The sequence below is a fragment of the Marmota flaviventris genome, chromosome 1 (assembly GCF_047511675.1).
Source record: "Marmota flaviventris isolate mMarFla1 chromosome 1, mMarFla1.hap1, whole genome shotgun sequence".
Classification (NCBI taxonomy): Eukaryota; Metazoa; Chordata; class Mammalia; order Rodentia; family Sciuridae; genus Marmota; species Marmota flaviventris.
In genome coordinates this window covers 164,293,725-164,312,188 of record NC_092498.1, presented here as the reverse complement: position 1 = coordinate 164,312,188, position 18,464 = coordinate 164,293,725, and the positions used below count along the sequence as shown (strand labels likewise).

Sequence of the window (18,464 nt, the reverse complement as noted above, 5' to 3'; positions counted from 1 at the left end):
ACTTTTGGGGTCAGAAAACATGGACCAGTCACAATTCAGAGTCCCTAGGGACACCCAGCCACAGTGACTGGGTGGCAGGTGACCACAAGAGACAGTCATGGAGAGGGGAGGATCAGTTGCAGACCCACTGAGAAGCAGCGGGGAGCTCTGACTGCGAAGAGCACAGTGGTCGGTGGCACTGACCTCGGTGGTGAGGAGTGAGACCCATGGTGCATGGTTTACTGAGGGGATTGGTCTGAAGGCACCAAAACTAAGGCTAACAGGTTACTTACTTCCCTCATCTGCCTTGCTCCAGTGCAGAACTCAAAAGTTTGTTTATTTCCCCCACTCCAGTGCTTTAAGGGAAAAGTCATGGGCTTGGACATTTACCATGACCCCAGGTACCACAGACGGGAGAGCCCCTGGAGCAAGCAGTACCTGTAGCCCACCTGTTGGGGATAGCAGCATATGATAAAGAAAGCCTCTGGAGTGAATACAACTTTGCCACATATCTTTAGCCAGCCCAGTCTGCAGAAAACACAGGACAGGGCTCAACCTACATACAACACCAACCAGTTTTGTGGGAGCAAAGAGGAATCACAACAGACCCAGCTATGACTCTCCCTGTTCCCCATATGTGGTAAATTCCAGTATTTCAGGACCTGCAAAGAAGGTGGACTTGTTTTTCTTTCCTTGTTATTTTCCTTTTCTTACTTTTATTTAATTCTATTTACATTTTTTTTTTTTGAGACAGGGTCTCACTAAGTTGCTTAGGTCCTCACTATATTGGTGAGGCTGGCCTCGAACTTATAATCCTCCTGCCTCAGCCACTCAAGTTGCTGGGATTACAGGCATGCACCACCATGCCCAGTTTCTTTTATTCTTTAATTGGACTTAAAAAAAATCTTTCACATTCTTCTCCTGCTCTTTCTTGTTTTCCTTTTTTAAAAAATTCTGCATCTTTCTTTGTCCCCTTTCCCTGCCCCCTATTTTAAAAATTTATTTTATCAGTACTACATTAAATTTTAATTTTTTAGTTTATTCCATATTCTTTTATCATTTTCTATTGTTATTGGTGATGTAGCTGTTGGTATTAAGTGGTTTTTACTGTATTCCTACATCTGTTCATCTTTGTGTTGTCATTGTGAGTGAAGTTTGTCTTCTCCTCTCTGGTACTGGAGATGGAGCCCCCAGAAGAAGGCTACTCACTAAGAAGACCCTCATATAAAAGTGGAGGAGATATTCATCTCAACAAATGTTCAAATCTCAACGTAGAAACACAAGAAATGTGAGGGGAAAGCAACATGACTCTTCCAATGTTCATAACTCTTCACTAATTGAATCCAAAGATACTGAAATAGATGAAATGCTACACAAAGAAATCAAAAGAGTAATTTTTTAAATGATCAATGACTTCAAGGGGAATACAGATAAATAACTGAATGGACTAAGAAAAACAATACAGAATACAAAAGAGTTAATACCATAGAGATTCTGAAAAAAGAATCAAACAGAAATCACAGAAATGAAAAGCCTAATAAGTCCAATAAAAACCTCCATTGAAAGCCTCACCAATTGACTAGATCAAGCAGAAGAAAGAATACCAGAACTTGAAGACAAAGTTGATGAATTATCCTATTCAGGCAGTAATAAAGAAAAAGAAGAAGAAATTATGAACAGACTATTCAAGACTTATGGTCCACAATTAAGACACCAAACCTACAAATTGGTTTAGAGGTAGAAGCCAGCATGTAGGTTAAAGGAATAGAAAACCTATTTAGTGAAATCATAGCAGAAAATTTCCCAAACCTTGGAGAAGATATGAATATCCAGGTACAGGAGGCATTCAAAACCCTCAATAGAAATAACTAGAAAAGGACCTCTCCATGACAGTATTAACTGCCCCAGGTACAGAACAAAGAGTATTTAAAACTGTAATAGAAGTGCCAAGTCACCTATAAAGTCAAACAGATCAGAATAACAGCATATTTCTCAGCAGAAACTAAAGGCCAGGAGGATATGGCATTATGTATCTCAAGTCCTGAAATAAAATAACAGCTAATCTAATTACTATATTCAGCAAAGTTATCTTTCAGAATTTAAGATGAAATAAAGGCCTTCCAAGATAAATATGAACTGAAGGAATTCATGACCACTAAAACCATCACCACGGAAGATAATTAAAGGAATCCTATACTCAAAAGAAGAAGCAAGACAAATACAATCGCAAGCACACAGGAAAAAATAAGTCACTAGAAGAGTAGACAAGCAAATGAGAATTAAACATGATTATCTCAGTAAAAAATCATGCATTTTTGAAGCCACCAGAGCCCAATTTCCTGGCTTATGAGGTCCTAAGCGAACAGGCCACTTTCCTAGGGCAGTAAGAAGCCACTCAAGATTCACATCCAGACCTGAGTGACTCCCAAGCCTGTAGTCCTAAGTATTATCTGTCTGCCTCCCAAAAAAAGTAGTTGCCATTTATCGAACACTGGTCCTGTGTGTGGTAGTTTGTTTGTTTTATATTTTGGAACCAGGGATTGAACCCAGGGGCACTTAAGCACTGAGCCACATCCCCAGCCCTTTTTTTTTTTTCCTAATATTTTATTTAGAGACAGGGTCTCACTGAGTTGCTTAGGGCCTTGCTAAGTTGCTGAGGCTGGCTTTGAATTTGCAATTCTCCTGTCTCAGCCTCCAGAGCCACTATGATTATAGGCATGCATCACTGCGCCTGGCAACTTTATTTATAATATTATAATCTAATCTAAAAAAGTCCTGTAGTGGATATTTCTGTACAGAAGTGAAATATATTTTGTATTTTTGTCACATGCTGTTGTATATGTATTTATGCCATGAACTAGTAGTTTTATTATCAAAAAAAAAAAAATAGAACCTACCATATGACCAGCTATAGCAATAAAAGTCAGCATGCAATAGAGACCTGCAAACCCATGTTTATGTGGTACCATACACAATAGCCAGGTACAGAATCAGCCCAGATGCCCATCAAGAGACAGAGGGATAAAGAAAAGGCCATATATGTGTGTGTGTGTGTGTGTGTATACACACACACACACACACACATACAAGTACACACACATATGTACACACACGCATACACAATGGAGTATTGTCCAGCCATAAAGAAGGAGATCATCATGTTAAAAAAAATAAACCAGACTCGGGGGATAGTAGAGGATAGGAAAGGTAGTAGAATACAACAGTTACTAATATGGCATTATGTAAAAATGTGGATGTATAACCGATGTGATTCTGCAATCTGTATTTGGGGTAAAAATGGGAGTTCATAACCCACTTGAATCTAATGTATGACATATGATATGTCAAGAGTTTTTTAATGTTTTGAACAACCAATAAAAAAAATAAAACTATGAAAATAAATAAATAAATAAATAAACCAGGCTCAGACAAGTATCATGTTTCCTCTCATTTGCGGAATCTAGAAAAAAAAGACAAGAAAGTAGAAGAGGACCATTAAGGAAAGGGACCAGGAGGAGGGAAGCAGGTGGGGAAAAGGATAATAGGGAGTACATTATATATATATAAGTATGAACATTTCACAAACCCATTTTGTATAATTGATATGCATTAATATAATAGAAATTAGGGTTGGGATTGTGGCTCAGCAGTAGATCGCTCGCCTAGCATATGCAAGGCCCTGGGTTCAATCCTCAACACCACATAAAAATAAATAAATAAAATAAAAAGGTATTCTGTCCAACTACTACTAAAAAATAAATATTTAAAAAAAAATTTTAAATAGAAATTAATGGAAAATGTGAAAGAAAAAAGAAGTAGCCATTCCTATTCTTGGAGACTCAAGGGAGGGATACACAGATGTGTCATTCACTTCTAGTCTTTGATGGTGGAAACCACAAAGTGGAGTTTACATTCTAGAAAAGCCCACTTTATCTTCTAGAAAATTCTACATTATCACTGCAAATAGGATTTTATTTCCAAAAGAGTATTGCTTTTGAGCAAGAGATTTGGAGTCACAGAGATGAAGGTTGAGAAAGTGAAATGTGTGATGGCATTTCTCAAGTACGAGAAGGAAACAGTGCTGTGCTTTGATTAGGAGGCTGCTTTTGTAACAGAGAGTGTAAGTGGCATTTAAGTGGAAGTCTGCAGTTTCTTGGCCCCAAACAATGTGGTGATTTTTTTAATTGATTTTTTAAAAAATAAATATCAGCAGAATGCATTACAATTCTTATTACACATATATAGCACAATTTTTCATATCTCTGGTTGTATATAAAGTATATTCACACCAATGCATGTCTTCATACATGTACTTTGGATAATGATGACCAATCACATTCCACCATCCTTGCTAACCACCCTGCCCCCTTTCTTCCCCTCCCACTCCTCTGCCCTATCTAGAGTTTGTCTATTCCTCCCATGAAAGTTTTCCATTGTATTCATTATTACTCTAAGGCAGGGAAAGCAGAGCTGTATTGTTAGGATCTCATGACAAACACAGCTAATGTAGATGTTGGACCTATAGTGCGTTTGTGTGCACAGAGAGCAGGAGGAGTGTAAAATATATCATGAAATTATATCTGATAAACAGAATAATTACTGTTGCCTAAAATTTAAGTGACAGCCAGGAAAGTGAATAGTGATGCCTTACAGCCTTGCTGATACTGGGTAAGAAAATCATGGCGAACATCGAGTCTGTTGTGGAAATATTCTAAAAAGAGACGATTATTAACACAGTGAGCCATTTTAAACATAGCTTGCTTCGTGTTTGGAAAGAAACATGTTCAACAAATGTTGGAATCTTGGCGGATTCCTTACTCATCTGTTTTTTCCCTTGCCCCATTACATTCCAGATTTACGGCCTGTATCATGTCTGGAGCCAGCAGGAAGCCTGCTCTTTTCCTCTTCATCTGTTATGTCGCTGCCCTGGGAGTCCAGGCCGGGGAGTACTGCGTGGCTGACCATCAGGGGTCTCAATATTACATGGCGGCCGTGTATGAGCACCACTCGATCCTGAGTCCCAACCCTCTAGCTCTCACCACCCGCCAGCAGGCCTTGGAGCTCATGAACCAGAACCTCGATATCTACGAACGGCAAGTGATGATTGCAGCCCAGAAGGCAAGAAACGCTCCTCGGTTATGACCTGGGCTCCTCTCATAGAACAGAACAAAGGGTGCTTTGACCCTCAAGCAGTGGTTGGGTGACCCTAGGCTTCCTACAACCTCTGTGAAAGTCAGTCCAGCAAGTAAGCCTGATTTGACTTAGGTGGCTAGAGTCTTGCTACTCGGAGAGTGGTCCGTGGTCCAGTAGCATCAGCAGCACTTGAGAACTTGTTAGAAATGCAGAATTTTAGGCCCCACCAAATCAGAATCTGCATTTTAGCAAGATCATCAGACGATGAGGCCCTTCAAGTTTGAGAAGCCCTGGGTTCAGTCACAGGTTCTCCATGTGGCCGTGGGCAGGAATCACTGGGCCAATTATAAACACTAGAGGTTCCTGGATCCCTAGGAATCCATTGTCCAGATGGTCCAGATGGAGTGTGATCTGGGCACTGGAATTTTTTTAAACAATCTCCCCAGGGGATTCTAATGTGCAGAAAAAAAATTGAAAACCACTGAGCATGATGAGCACCACAATTTGTGAGGCATTCACAGCTCACCTGAAAGAGTCACTGTCCAAAGAACTGCCATTTTTGCTGCCTACAGATTATTTGGGGCTCACTTCATCTCTTATGCCAGACTAAACAGTTTGAGACCTTCGCCCAGTCAGAGCTCACTCCAAGACAAAGGGCAGGTCAGTGTCAGCCTTTGTAAAGGCTTCCTGCTTGGCCTCATTCCCCTCCTGCCAGGAAGCCTGAGGATGGAGGAGAGGTGCCCCATAGGGCAGAGGGGAATGTCAGTGTCAGAAGTGAGCAATTCCCTTCTGGGAAACCCATAACCAGAAGAGATTGGGCTTTAACCCTGGACCAAGCCCTGCTGCTTCAGAAGGCCCTGCTCTGCCTCCAGGGAAGTTTAAGGTGAAGTAAATTCCATGGGTGTAAAAACTTCTCTGTTGTCATGGGTTTATAAAGGGCAGACCCGGTCCTGCTAAGAGGTCTTGCCCTGCAGGTCCCCTCTCTTTAAGCAGGTCAGGATGACCTGGAAAGACATCTGTCGCTTCATTTAAAAATTCTAGCCTAGGGACTGGGGATGTGGCTCAAGCGGTAGCGCACTTGCCTGGCATGGGTGCGGCCCGGGTTCAATCCTCAGCACCACATACAAACAAAGATGTTGTGTCTGCCGAACAATAAAATGTAAATAAAATATTAAAACAAAAAAAAAGATTACAGATCAGGGCTGAGAATATAGCTTAGTCAGTAGAGTGCTTGTTTAAAAAAAAAAAAAATTCTAGCCTAGAGTACATATACTTAGAATACACAGAGACATATATACGTGTACATATCTGAAACTGATGTTGGAAGGGAGCTTCTGATGGGTGACGCACTGCTCTTTGTCCCAGCTGACTCTAGTTTCTCCTTGAACACCTTCAGGGGCCCAGAACTCACTGTTCCTAGGTCCACTCGTCCAGTGGTGGGAACTTCTGGATAGGCCTTTCTTTCAGTGAGCAGTTCTGTCCTGGAGCTAAAGAGCAGAGCCCAAGTCCCGTACACAGTGCCATCTTCTTCACACTTGAGGCTGACTGCCCCGGCCCCCTGCATGTCATCCCAAGGCTGTTAATCTCCAGTCCCATCCCAGTTCCTTGGGGGCTTCCATCTCCAGCCCTGTGCTCACAGCTGTGTACTGCTCTCCAGGTGCTAGCTGATGGCGCAGGCTGCAGGCCACTCTCACCTCCCTCATTCCAGACCTTGTCCCCTGCAAACTTGGCAGTGACTTCTCTCTGTGGATTCACAGAGCTCTTGCTGTCAACTAAAACTCCTGTGCCCTTCTCTCACACAGACACATGTGCTGCCATTACCTGCCATTAGGAAGCTGATTGAGCACAAGAGCAAGCCTTTACACTAATGTCATTAAATGTCATCATTCCAGTCCAAAAGATGATTTAGGGATCTTTACTGGACCTCCCACATATCAATTTCCTGCATATCATTCACACTTTTGGTACATAACCTCATTTGTGTCTCTGCTAAAGTCAGTGTAAAAAAAAAAAAAAATCCCAGCTATGCCCACAGACGACCTGCTGCCCCCGATCCAGTCAAGGGCAGCAATCCTTGGGTGGAGGTGTTTGCTGCCTGCGGTGAGTCCAGACCTCAGTTTCACCCTCTCTTGCTTCTCTATCCTGTTCCCAAGACCATCCTGGGACATTCAGCAGATGCCGCACTAAAACCCAGAGACTGTGACTAGGATTCCCCAGCTTTCCAGTTTTAATGGAAACCGGTGCCATGGTTTTGAGGAGCCTGCACAGGCTGCAAGATACCATTCCATTATTAGTGGTCCAGGAGCGGGGATGGAGCTGATCAGAGGATCCCTTTGGTGCTCACTGGTTGCTTAGCTGCCCTACATCGCTGCGTGTGTTAAAGCAGCTGCTTAGACAAACTGATGGGGAGCATGTGTCAGAGTTGTCCATCAGATTTGCTTTAAGGGCACAGGTTCCTAAACAAACCAACTGAAGTGTTGCTCTCTTGTCGGAGGCACTGGGGTAGGGGTGGAGGGAGGAGTTTACAGCTAATTAGTGTGGTCAGGCACTTGGTTGGTGACCTTTGTTCCTTAGAGGGAATTCTTTTTTTTTTTTTTTTTTTAGTATTTATTTTTTAGCTTTAGGTGGTGCTGAGGATTAAACCCAGTGCCTTGTGAATGCTAGGCGAGCACTCTACCACTGAGCCACAACCCAGCCCCTAGAGGGAATTCTTGATCTCAGCAAAGTCTATCAGAAAATGGCTGGTGGTGCTCATCGGGAGTGCTGACATCAGACCCAAAGTTCTGCCCAGCTCATGCTTGGTTCCCAGCCTCATTCCTGGCTGCTATGTACTCAGGAAATGCAATTTAATGTTCATCTTAATCTAATATGTATACATAAATCCATAAGGAACTATCCAGTGCTCTCAGTTTTGATTTGAATAAAGGAAAATATTTGTCCATGTGTAAATTTTAAAAAGTTAAAAGCATAACTCTTATACAAATATGATTGAACAAAATTTTTATTTAAATGCATTAACTAATGAAGGAACCAGTAACATGGTAAAACTGATTCAAAGGAGAATTTGAAGAATGGAAATGTGTCTATCAGCAGCTCAGGGAATAGTGAAATGAATTTGCTAATAGATACATAGCTGACTTTAAAGGTCCTATAGGATAACACAGTTGAGGTGAGCTTTTAAGTACAAACAGTGACACATTCTCTAGATAATTAAATAATCCTTGAGTGAGCCTGTTGATCAATACCCCAATATAATTTGGAAATATACGGATTCTTTTTCTTACCTTACTCCAAGTTTGTGATGATTTTTTATTTACATAGTCACTACTCAGAATGGGTCAGCCTCACAGGGTGCTATGCATTGATATGACCTTTCTGGAAAGCTATTAGACAATGTGTGCTAAGAACTTAAAATTTAGCCAAGTGTGGTGATACATGTCTGTAATTCCACCACTCAGGAGGCTGAGGCAGAAGGATCACAAATTCAAAGCCAGCCTCAGCAACTTATTGAGGCCCAAGGTAACTTAACAAGATGCTGTCTCAAAATAAAAGATGAAAAGGGTTGGGGATGTGGCTCAGTGGTTAAGCACCCCCCCACACACACCTGGAGTTCAATCCCTAGTTTAAAAAAAAAAAAAGTCCCCAACTGATTTAGAACAGAATGAAGTTGAGAACTACTGGAGTAGAGAAACACCTCATCTGTTAATGGGTCCAAAGTTTGAGGCCCTTTGTAATCAGCTCCAGCTCCAATTTCACCACCGAGAACTCCACACCCCTTCTAGTAGCCTGCCTGGTAAATTCCTGCTCCTTCAGCAGCTTACTCGCCCTCCTTCCCTGACACACTCCAGGCACAAGTGATGCTTGTTCCTGGAGGACTTTGTCTTTGTGCCTTTAGGGTTGGACTAAGCAAGCCAGTATCCCCAACACTAGGATCCGTGATGAGAGTCCAGCCACCAGCTCTGTATCTCTGGCTCTGGTATAGTTAACACCCTGGTGGTTGCCCAGGGTGTGAGCTAGTGAATGGAGTGGTGCTTCTCGATGTCCGATACCAGACTACACTGTGCTGTTCTGACTTGCAGGGCGTGCAGATCATAGTGTTTCCAGAAGATGGCATCCACGGCTTCAACTTCACAAGAACGTCCATTTACCCATTTTTGGACTTCATGCCATCTCCCCAGCTGGTCAAATGGAACCCGTGCCTGGAGCCCCACCGTTTCAATGACACAGAGGTACTTGAGGGCCTTAGTCTTCCTCTTCACCAGGCCAAGGGTGTTGTGGGGCAGGTCGCTCAGAAAACACACCAAGTCCCAATTTTGTCCAAATTGAAGAGTCTTTATTTAGCTGGCCAGCCAGCGACTGCTTCCCACAAGACCCATAACTGTCTCTGCAAGGAACAGCCCTGAGCCTGAGCATTTTAGGATACTTAAAGGCAAAAAACACATCTGGGTTGACATAGCTGCAAGCAAGCAGGTACAGAAGGTGAATTGGGCAGTTAGCGAGACAATGCCATGGGCACATTGTTTTTTCCCATGGGACTTTCCAGGTTGGCATAGCAGCAAGCAAGCAGAAGGGAAGTGAGTCAAAATGACCCTAGTTCAGTACAAGTTAGAGAATGGTTACTAAAGTCTAGACAATCAATCTCTGACAAGGTACATTGCCCAAGAAAAATGGAAACCAAAGAGAACAATTTTCCGTTGTATAAGAATTGCTATTTTGTATGTTGCCAAGTATGCTATGTTAGGCAACTATTAATGGGTACAGAGGCAGGGCTTTCCCATGGGAGAAGTATTTCTTAAGTGATATAGAGTCTCCGGGTAAAATGGAGTCTGTTTGGTCATTGCCCATATAGCCTGGCCCATAACAGAGGGCATGCCAAGGTGAACCAAGTGAGTGCCTGAAAGCCACAGCATGCTGAGATATAAAGGAGACCCAAGGACCCCCAAAACCAAAACCAAACTCCATGTGCTATACATTCAGTTAAAGACTGTCTAGAGCTGGGTGTGGTGGCACTTGTCTGTAATCCTAGCAACTTGGGAGACTGAGGCTGGGGGACTGCAAGTTCTCGAAGCCAGCCCTGGCAACATAAGGAGTCGCTGTCTCTAAATAAATATAAAGGGCTGAGGGTGTGGCTTGGTGGTCAAGCGCCCTGGGTTAAATCCCTAGTGTAAAGCAGAAAGGGGCCGGCGAGATCAGGAACCATGGAACCAGAATGAGGCACCAAAAGAAGGTTTATTGGGGGACACTCCCAGGCCAGGTTCACCAGTATAGGAAAGGGTGAGGGCCGGGGAAGCCGCAGGCGGGAAAGGCAAGAACAGTGCTAATAAGGGAACTGGAGGGGGAGGGCCCAGGCCATCTAAACTGCAGCTACGACAGCAGGTTGGCCGGCCGAGTTTAGGGGGATCTTGTTGGTCACAGGTTGGTCAGGGCTGGTTGGGTTGACAGGGCAATTGCTTCTGCCTGCGAGAACCGTGTTGGTTGGGGTCCGTTGCCATGTCAGCTTCTGATTGGCCATTTCGGGTCAGCCAGGTGGAAAGTCCCGCCCCGCAGCCGCCAAGAAAGGGGAGGGGTCAGGGAAACCTGCCGACCTACCACCTAGTACTGCAAAGGAAAAAAGAAACTCTACTATTGTAAAGCATTTGCTCTATGGATATTTAATTTATTAATTACACAAGAAATACATGAATATAAACTTAAACATGCCAAACAGAAGTTAAAGAAAGAAAAACAAAGTAAAAGTTCACCTTCACCACAGCCCATTCTCATCCTACTTCCTTTCCTAGAGAAACATATCCATTTGCTGCTTATCCAACTATACCCTTTTCTATGCATTTTATATTTGTTGACATCCTTTTTTAGCATGGTATGCTTATTATTTTCTTTAAACTCTTGATATCAAGAGCAACATTCAATGAATATCCTTGTACATATATTTTCAGAAACATGTTAAGTGCTTCTGTAAGGTGAAATTCTTGGAAATGGGATTTCTCAAAGGCTGTGCACATTTTACATTATTTTAAAGAGTACCAAACTTCTTCCTCAAGAGATTTTTAATTTCACTTTCTATCCCCAATAATAATCATTAAGGCCTATTTCTTTACCCTTTGATTAATGCAAGATAGAATAACCTTTAGAATTTTTGACAATCTAATGAAGGTGAAAAATAATGTCTCATTGTTGTTTTAATTTGCATTTCCCTGTAACTCATGTGGTTCAGCTTCTTTTCAGATATTTCTTGGCCATTTGTTTTGTTCTTCCTGAATCATCTGTTCATCTCCTTTGCATGTTTTCAGTGGTGATTTTTTTTCTTATTATGAGAGCTCTCTGTATATTGTGAATACGAGGAATTTTTCTATTAAAAATATGAGACAAAAGGCAGGATATTTAAAATCCACGTATTTAAGCCCTTTTTCTCCCCCCTCCCCCAGGTCCTCCAGCGCCTGAGTTGCATGGCCACCAAGGGAGAGATGTTCTTAGTGGCCAACCTTGGGACAAAACAGCCATGTCATAGCAATGACCCAGGGTGCCCAAATGATGGGAGATACCAGTTTAACACAAATGTCATTTTCAGCAATAATGGAACCCTTGTTGACCGCTACCGAAAACACAACCTCTACTTCGAGGCAGCTTTTGATACCCCTCTTGAAGTGGATCACGTCACTTTCGATACCCCCTTTGCTGGCAGGTTTGGCATCTTCACCTGCTTTGACATACTGTTCTTCGACCCTGCCATCAGACTGCTGAGAGACCCCGAGGTGAAGCACGTGGTGTACCCGAGCGCCTGGATGAACCAGCTCCCGCTCCTGGCGGCCATCGAGATTCAGAAAGCCTTTGCCATTGCCTTTGGTGTCAACGTCCTGGCGGCCAACATCCACCACCCATCTCTGGGGATGACAGGGAGTGGCATACACACCCCTCTGAAGTCCTTCTGGTACCATGACATGGAAAGCCCCAAAGGTCACCTTATCATTGCCCAGGTAGCCAAAAATCCACTGGGTCTTGCTGGTACGGAAAACGCAACAGGTAAAACAGACCCTTCCCACAGTAGGTTTTTAAAAATCGTGTCAGGTGAGCCATACTGTGAAAAGGATGCTCAGGAAGTCCACTGCGAAGCCGCCAAGTGGAACATGGATGCTCCTCCCACCTTTCATTCTGAGATGATGTATGACAACTTTACCCTGGTCCCCGTCTGGGGAAAGGAAGGCTATCTCCAAGTCTGCTCCAACAGCCTCTGCTGCCATTTGCTGTATGACAGGCCCACCCTGTCCCAAGAGCTCTATGCCCTGGGGGTCTTTGATGGCTTCCACACTGTGCACGGCACTTACTACATCCAAGTGTGCGCCCTGGTCAAGTGTGGGGGTCTTGACATCCACACCTGTGGGCAGGAGATCACAGAGGCCACGGGGATATTCGAGTTTCACCTGTGGGGCAACTTCAGCACTTCCTATATCTTTCCTCTCTTTCTGACCTCAGGGATGACCCTGGAATCCCCTGACCAGCTTGGCTGGGAGAATGACCACTATTTCCTGAGGAAGCGTGGACTGTCCTCTGGTCTGGTGACAGCAGCTCTTTATGGGCGGTTGTATGAGAAGAACTAGGACAAGTGTGTGATTTGTGAGTGGGCCCTGGCTGTCACATGGCAGCCCCGCCCTCCACAGGCCACAGAGCATGTACACAGGACCACCTCCCTCTGGGGGTGGCCGCCCACTTCTGGGGCACCAGATCCCACCTGGGAACTGTGGGAAGAGGTAGGAGAGGCAGGTTCCCTCTTCCTCCTACATGTCAGTGCTTGAGATGTTTTCTGGTATTTTCTATTAATATTTTTCTTTTCATGCCACATCTTCCTCTAGCACATCTCTCAGTACACAATCGGTTTTAAGATCTGAAACAAAAATAAATGTCAGTTGATATTTTACACACCCACAAAGCAGTGGTTCATTTTTTTCCTTGTTAATCAGGTGACACCCCGATGTGTAAATATTTTACAAGCCTTGCCTGTTCTCTAAAGTAAGAAACAAACTCTCAAGAACTGCTGTGAGAACCTTTCCTGTTCTGGTCAGCTGAACTCCATCCAGATGAAGTGGATTAATCCTGTAATCCTGAATTAATTCTTAATCCAAATATTTGGCTTATGTCTGTACTCTTCATGACCATGGGCAGATTTTTTTAAATGAACTTATCCTCGTTAATCATCAACAGGTAGAAAACAATAACAAGCGTAAGGAAATCTAGATGGCGTTCCTCTATGTCTTGCTTTGTGCATAAGCTCTGACAGGTTGATCTTACTGTGGACACTTTTGTATATACATGGTGTTATAAGTACTTGGGAGACCTGTCTCTTGCCTACCTTCCTTTCACCTAATTTATAGAGAAAGGCTGAAGCTCAAGGGATCTAGGTTTCTTAGAAATGAAAAAGTATTAGCAGTGATTAATACTTGAATTTTAAAATGATTAAAATTGATGCCTTGCGATGCTCTTTTTAAAACTTTTTATTTAGTTTGATTCTTTAGACTACTAACAGTAAACTAGAGCTATAGGCAGCCTTAAAACTTGGTTGGAAGTTTTGTTGGAAAATCATTTTACAATGATGGAAAGGGATCTTAGCAACAACCCATGCCATCACTTTTCTTTTCTTGGGTTTTTTTTTCCACTGACTCTCCACAGACTCTCTCAAATAAAAAGTCAATCATATCCCAGTGCTCAGGAAGTTGAGGCAGGAGAATCAGAGTTCAAAGCCAGCCTCAAAAAAAAAGCAAGGCACTAAGCAACTCAGCAAGACCCTGTCTCTAAATAAAATATTAAAGAAAAGGGGCTCCGGGTGTGGCTCAGTGATTAAGTGCCCCTGCATTCAATCCCTGGGACCAAAAAAAAAAAAAAAAAATTCGTGAAACCTTCAGTTGGAATTAGTGGGTTTTTTTTTTTTTCAATTTTAATGTTGCTTTATTTTATATGCTTTAATTCAGTGTTACTCCAACAATTAGCCAGGAGAGGGTGAATAAGAACTTTTGATTTACTATGTATTACTTGTTAAATTCCTGTTTGGAATATTTTGATTTGATTACAGTAGTTTGTGTTTGCTTGATAATTCCTTTTATGAAATGTTTGAGGCTTGAAAGTATTGTGGGTTTTCAGGAAGCTCTGTCTCTGTTAGTTTAAACATTGCATTTAATTCATCAAATACATATGGGGGCTTTGAGGAGTGTAAGACAATGTGCTAGATGTGAGGGTGTACACACAGACCCCACCCTCAAGACATCTTTCAGATCTTGAAACCGTTGGTTGATACAATAATGGTTTCACTGTAGAATTGAAATCTAAGTCCAGCAGTTCATGTTTCTATCAGCATGCTGTAAAAGATGATGAGAAATAAATAGAATTAAGTTTAGGAGAGATTACATAGTACCATTCTTTTTATAGAGAAATCAAGGACCAAAGAGGTGACATAGTATACCCAATAATTGTGACTATGCAGAAACATAAGGCTATGATTACCAACTTGAGACAAAAGTCTGAAACCGTATAATAGAAATCTTAAAAGTTCAAGGATTTATTTGAAGGGAAGATAGGAAAAGTAACTGTTCAGGGGGCGTAGTTTTAAAATACGCTTGCCATCAGTTTTTATCATATGCTAGCCACTATACAGCGTGGTAAATCAATATTAAATCACCAACAACAGCATAAAGTAGAGTTTATGCTCATTCAACAAGTAATTGCATGTGAAATTTATTGAGCCCTTTTAAATGTCAGGTTAAGTATGTTCAGTATCTCATTTGTGCTTCTTAAGAAAGTTCTGAGGTCATTGTCACTCCACCTACTGATGGGAAAATTGAGATTTAGGAAGTTATGTAATTTCACCAATGCCTTTTACCTACTAAATAAAGCGTGAGAATTTAGACTGGGTTGGCTTGACTCCATAGCCTCTGCCCTCATACCCTGGCTTATGGTTTCATTAGGAAACCAAAAGCCACCCTCTAACATCATGTACCCAAGCTTTGTACTTTTCACTTGAAACACTGGAACCTAAATGTGGACCATAACAGTACAGATTTTAATAACTTTGACAGCACTGATTTTAGTATTAGGATATGAGATCCTGAAATTGAATTAAAGTAGAATAAATGATCCACTAGGAGATTTAATCCTTTGAATAGTTTGAGCACTAAAAACAAAGACTTTGCCAAGTATATTTTCAAGTTATCTGTATTATGTAAGAACCTGCCAATATACAACATCTTTGAGTATTTATGCCTGAGGAAAATAATTAATATGTGCCAGGCATTGTCCTTGCTGCAATAATAAATAGGAAGGGTGTTGGACTTGCCCTCAAGTTGCTCAACATCTCTATCCTTAGTACAGGAATTCACTCTAATAGAGCCCTGCTTGTTCTAAGCGCCTATACTATACCATGTATGGTACGGTGGTCCAAGTCACTGCTGTATGACTGGAAAGAATAGAATATTAAACCAATGGGGGGAATCACTGTCTGGGAGAAAGAAGCAGGTGCTGCTTGGATGACATCTGATCTGAACTTCATTCAGAAGATAATGAGGGAGGGAAAAAAAGTCAATATGTGCAAAGGTAAAAAGGTATGAAAGTATGGGTCTTGTTCAGGGAGAAATAAACATGCACCTATGTGTCTAGGTCATAAGGTGAATAAGGCCAAGAAAGGCAGATTGGGGCTAGATTATGCATGACTTTCTATGTCTTGCTAAGAGTTTGGACTCTATTTTGAGTTTGTAGAATCACCCAAGTTTGTATTATCATTTTATATGGATATGCTCAGACATATACAAAAGCAGACAAGATGATGAACCTCCACGTACCTAACACCCACCTTCAACAATTATTGTGGTCAACCCTATCCATCACCCTTACTCTGCTCCATCATACTTTGAAACAAATCCCTACACTATCTGATTTTATCCACAAATATTTTCCTATGTATCTCATTTAAAAATATATTTCATCAAAAGTCTGTATCCAAGGGCTGGGGTTGTGGCTCAGTGGTAGAGCGCTTGCCCAGCATGTGTGAGGTACTGGGTTTGATTCTCAGCACTGCATATAAATAAATAAAGGTCCATTGACAACTAAAACAAAAATTTTAAAAGTCTGTATGCAGTTGATGTTTGAATTTCCAGTGTCTTCACAAACTGTCCTACTTTTAAAATTGTAATAGTCCACACATTGAAATTGGCATTTCTTGGGGCTGGGGTTGTGGCTCAGCGATAGAGTGCTCGCCTAGCATGAGCGAGGCCCTAAGTTTGATCCTCAGCACCACATAAAAATAAAGATATTGTGTCTATCTACAACTAAAAAAAAAATAAAAAGAAGTTGGCATTTCTCTTATATCTCTTAATTGGGGTTCTTCATATTATACTCTCTTTTTTTCTTCCCCTTTGTAATTTATTTGTTGAAGACAATGGTTGTTTGCCTTGTAGAGTTTTCCACAGCTTGAATTTTGCTAGCGCATCCTACCCACATCATTTAATATGTTCTCCCTTTATTTATTTATTTATTTTTGGTACCAGGGATTGCACTCAGGGGCACTCAACTCCTGAGCCACATCCCCAGCCCTATTTTTTATTTTATTTAGAGACAGGGTCTCACTGAGTTGCTTGGTGCCTGGCTGTTGCTGAGGCTGGCTTTGAACTCGCAGTCCTCCTAACTCAGCCCGGTGTGCCCGGCTGTATTCCCCTTTTAAGTGTATTTCTTGTATTGAATCTAGAGGCTTGATGGATTCAGCTTCACTTTTTTATAAGAAAAACTATTTCATGGGTGATTCCTGGTGTGTTTTTTCAGGAGGCTCACAATGCTCTGTATAGTGTAGTTTAAAACTTCCTAAAACCAAGCACCTTGGGCAAGTTATGTTACGTTTGAGGACTTAAATGTCTTTGTCTAAAAAAAAAAATGGATATAGCAGTGCCTACTATGTTCACAGACTGTATTGAGAACAAGATATTGCAAATAAAAAAGGTGAGCACAGTGCCAATCACAGTGTGACCCAGCGCTGTCTACAACACAGTCCCTGCCCACGTAAGCAGGCAGCCAGAAAGTCCTCTCCCATTTGGAGTAGAAGAGTCTAATCATGTTCAGAAAGAGCAGAGACACATCTTCAACAATCCTTGGGCAATAAGTAAGCCTAATCCCCACAGCCCTGTGGGACACAATGGTAGAAAAATAGGGTACCAAAGCGGAGACTTAGGCTGTCCAGTTGGCCTCTGTAGCCGCAGAGCCTAAAGCACAGCCTGATACTACGCACTAAGTGACTGAGAGACTAGCAAGGAGGCCTTAGGCCCCTATTACCATCTAGAGGTGCTGGGTTCGTTGCCTCGTTCAGCAAATTGAAGAACAGGATACAGAAATAGCAAGCAAGAGTGGGTTGACTGCAAAAGTGAAAGAGATACAAAGATAGACTTCTTGGAACAGAAGGGACCCCAGAGCTGGAAATCCGGTGGGGAAGTTTTGGCCTGTTCTTTTTATGGTCTTTTATGGTCTCTGGAATTTCCTCCTTTCCTTAGCTCCTCCCCTCTCCACACTTTGCCCACCATTACTGATTGATGCCCCCTCTGTCCACGAGTTTTTAATTTTTCTATTGGATTCCCCCACTTAGAAGCATGCATTTGGAAGTGTCTGGCTTGTGCCCACGGAACACTTTTATCAAGCAGGAAGTTGACCTCATCAGAAGACCCTCTCCGTGCTCCTTTGTTCTCCCCCCACACACACACACCTGCCCTGGATGCCTAAGCCCTTCCAGGTCTCCCTCATTCTGAAATTCCAAAGCAAGACACTTGTCCCAAGGCCAGCTTCTCCAAGATCCTCAGGCTCTTCCATCCATAATGCACCTACCACATTAACACAAGCTCCCAAGTCAGACTGCCATCTGGACACCCTTCTGTTACTTAATCACCAGGAAATCCTTTCCAGACTCTCCCAGCACCAATGCGATCTGGCTCCAGCTACACAGAAACTGTTCTGGACAAGACGCATGCACAATGCAGTGTATTTCCACCCCTGCAGGATACCAGAAATGGGAAGGTGTTAATCGTGGACATGGCAAATGCCAGGCTAGTTCTTAAAGTAAGGTCAGGTCTGTAAGGACAAACGGCACCCACATGTCAAAGGCAAGAGATGGGAAGCAAACCACTGATCAGAAGGCTTTTCCTTATTCAGTATTTAGCAGCCCAGTCAATTGGTGGAACCCTGGCATGGCTCATTTTCAGGGCAGAAAATGGCAGTGGGTCGCAGCAAGGACCTGGGTTATATAGGCTTCATTTAGGGTGGGACAGGAGGGCAACTCCTGGCGTTCATTATATAGGGGTCCAGCTCAGTCATTAGGCTGGGACAGGGATGTGCAT

At 42.5% G+C, this 18,464-nt stretch overlaps 1 protein-coding gene across 3 annotated transcripts in view; it reads left to right on the top strand.

Moving 5' to 3' along the window:
* LOC114102359 (biotinidase) overlaps window positions 1-13,036 on the top strand; it is a 28,699-nt gene extending 15,663 nt beyond the window's left edge. For all 3 annotated transcript variants that reach the window (XM_027947815.3, XM_027947814.2, XM_027947816.2), the window contains exons 3-5: window positions 4,833-5,097; window positions 9,192-9,341; window positions 11,538-13,036. In XM_027947815.3, coding sequence (XP_027803616.1) covers window positions 4,849-5,097; window positions 9,192-9,341; window positions 11,538-12,707 — 1,569 coding nt within the window. In that variant the 5' untranslated portion in view covers window positions 4,833-4,848 and the 3' untranslated portion in view covers window positions 12,708-13,036. The remainder of the gene's footprint in view (window positions 1-4,832; window positions 5,098-9,191; window positions 9,342-11,537) is intronic.
* The last annotated feature ends 5,428 nt before the right edge of the window (window positions 13,037-18,464 follow it).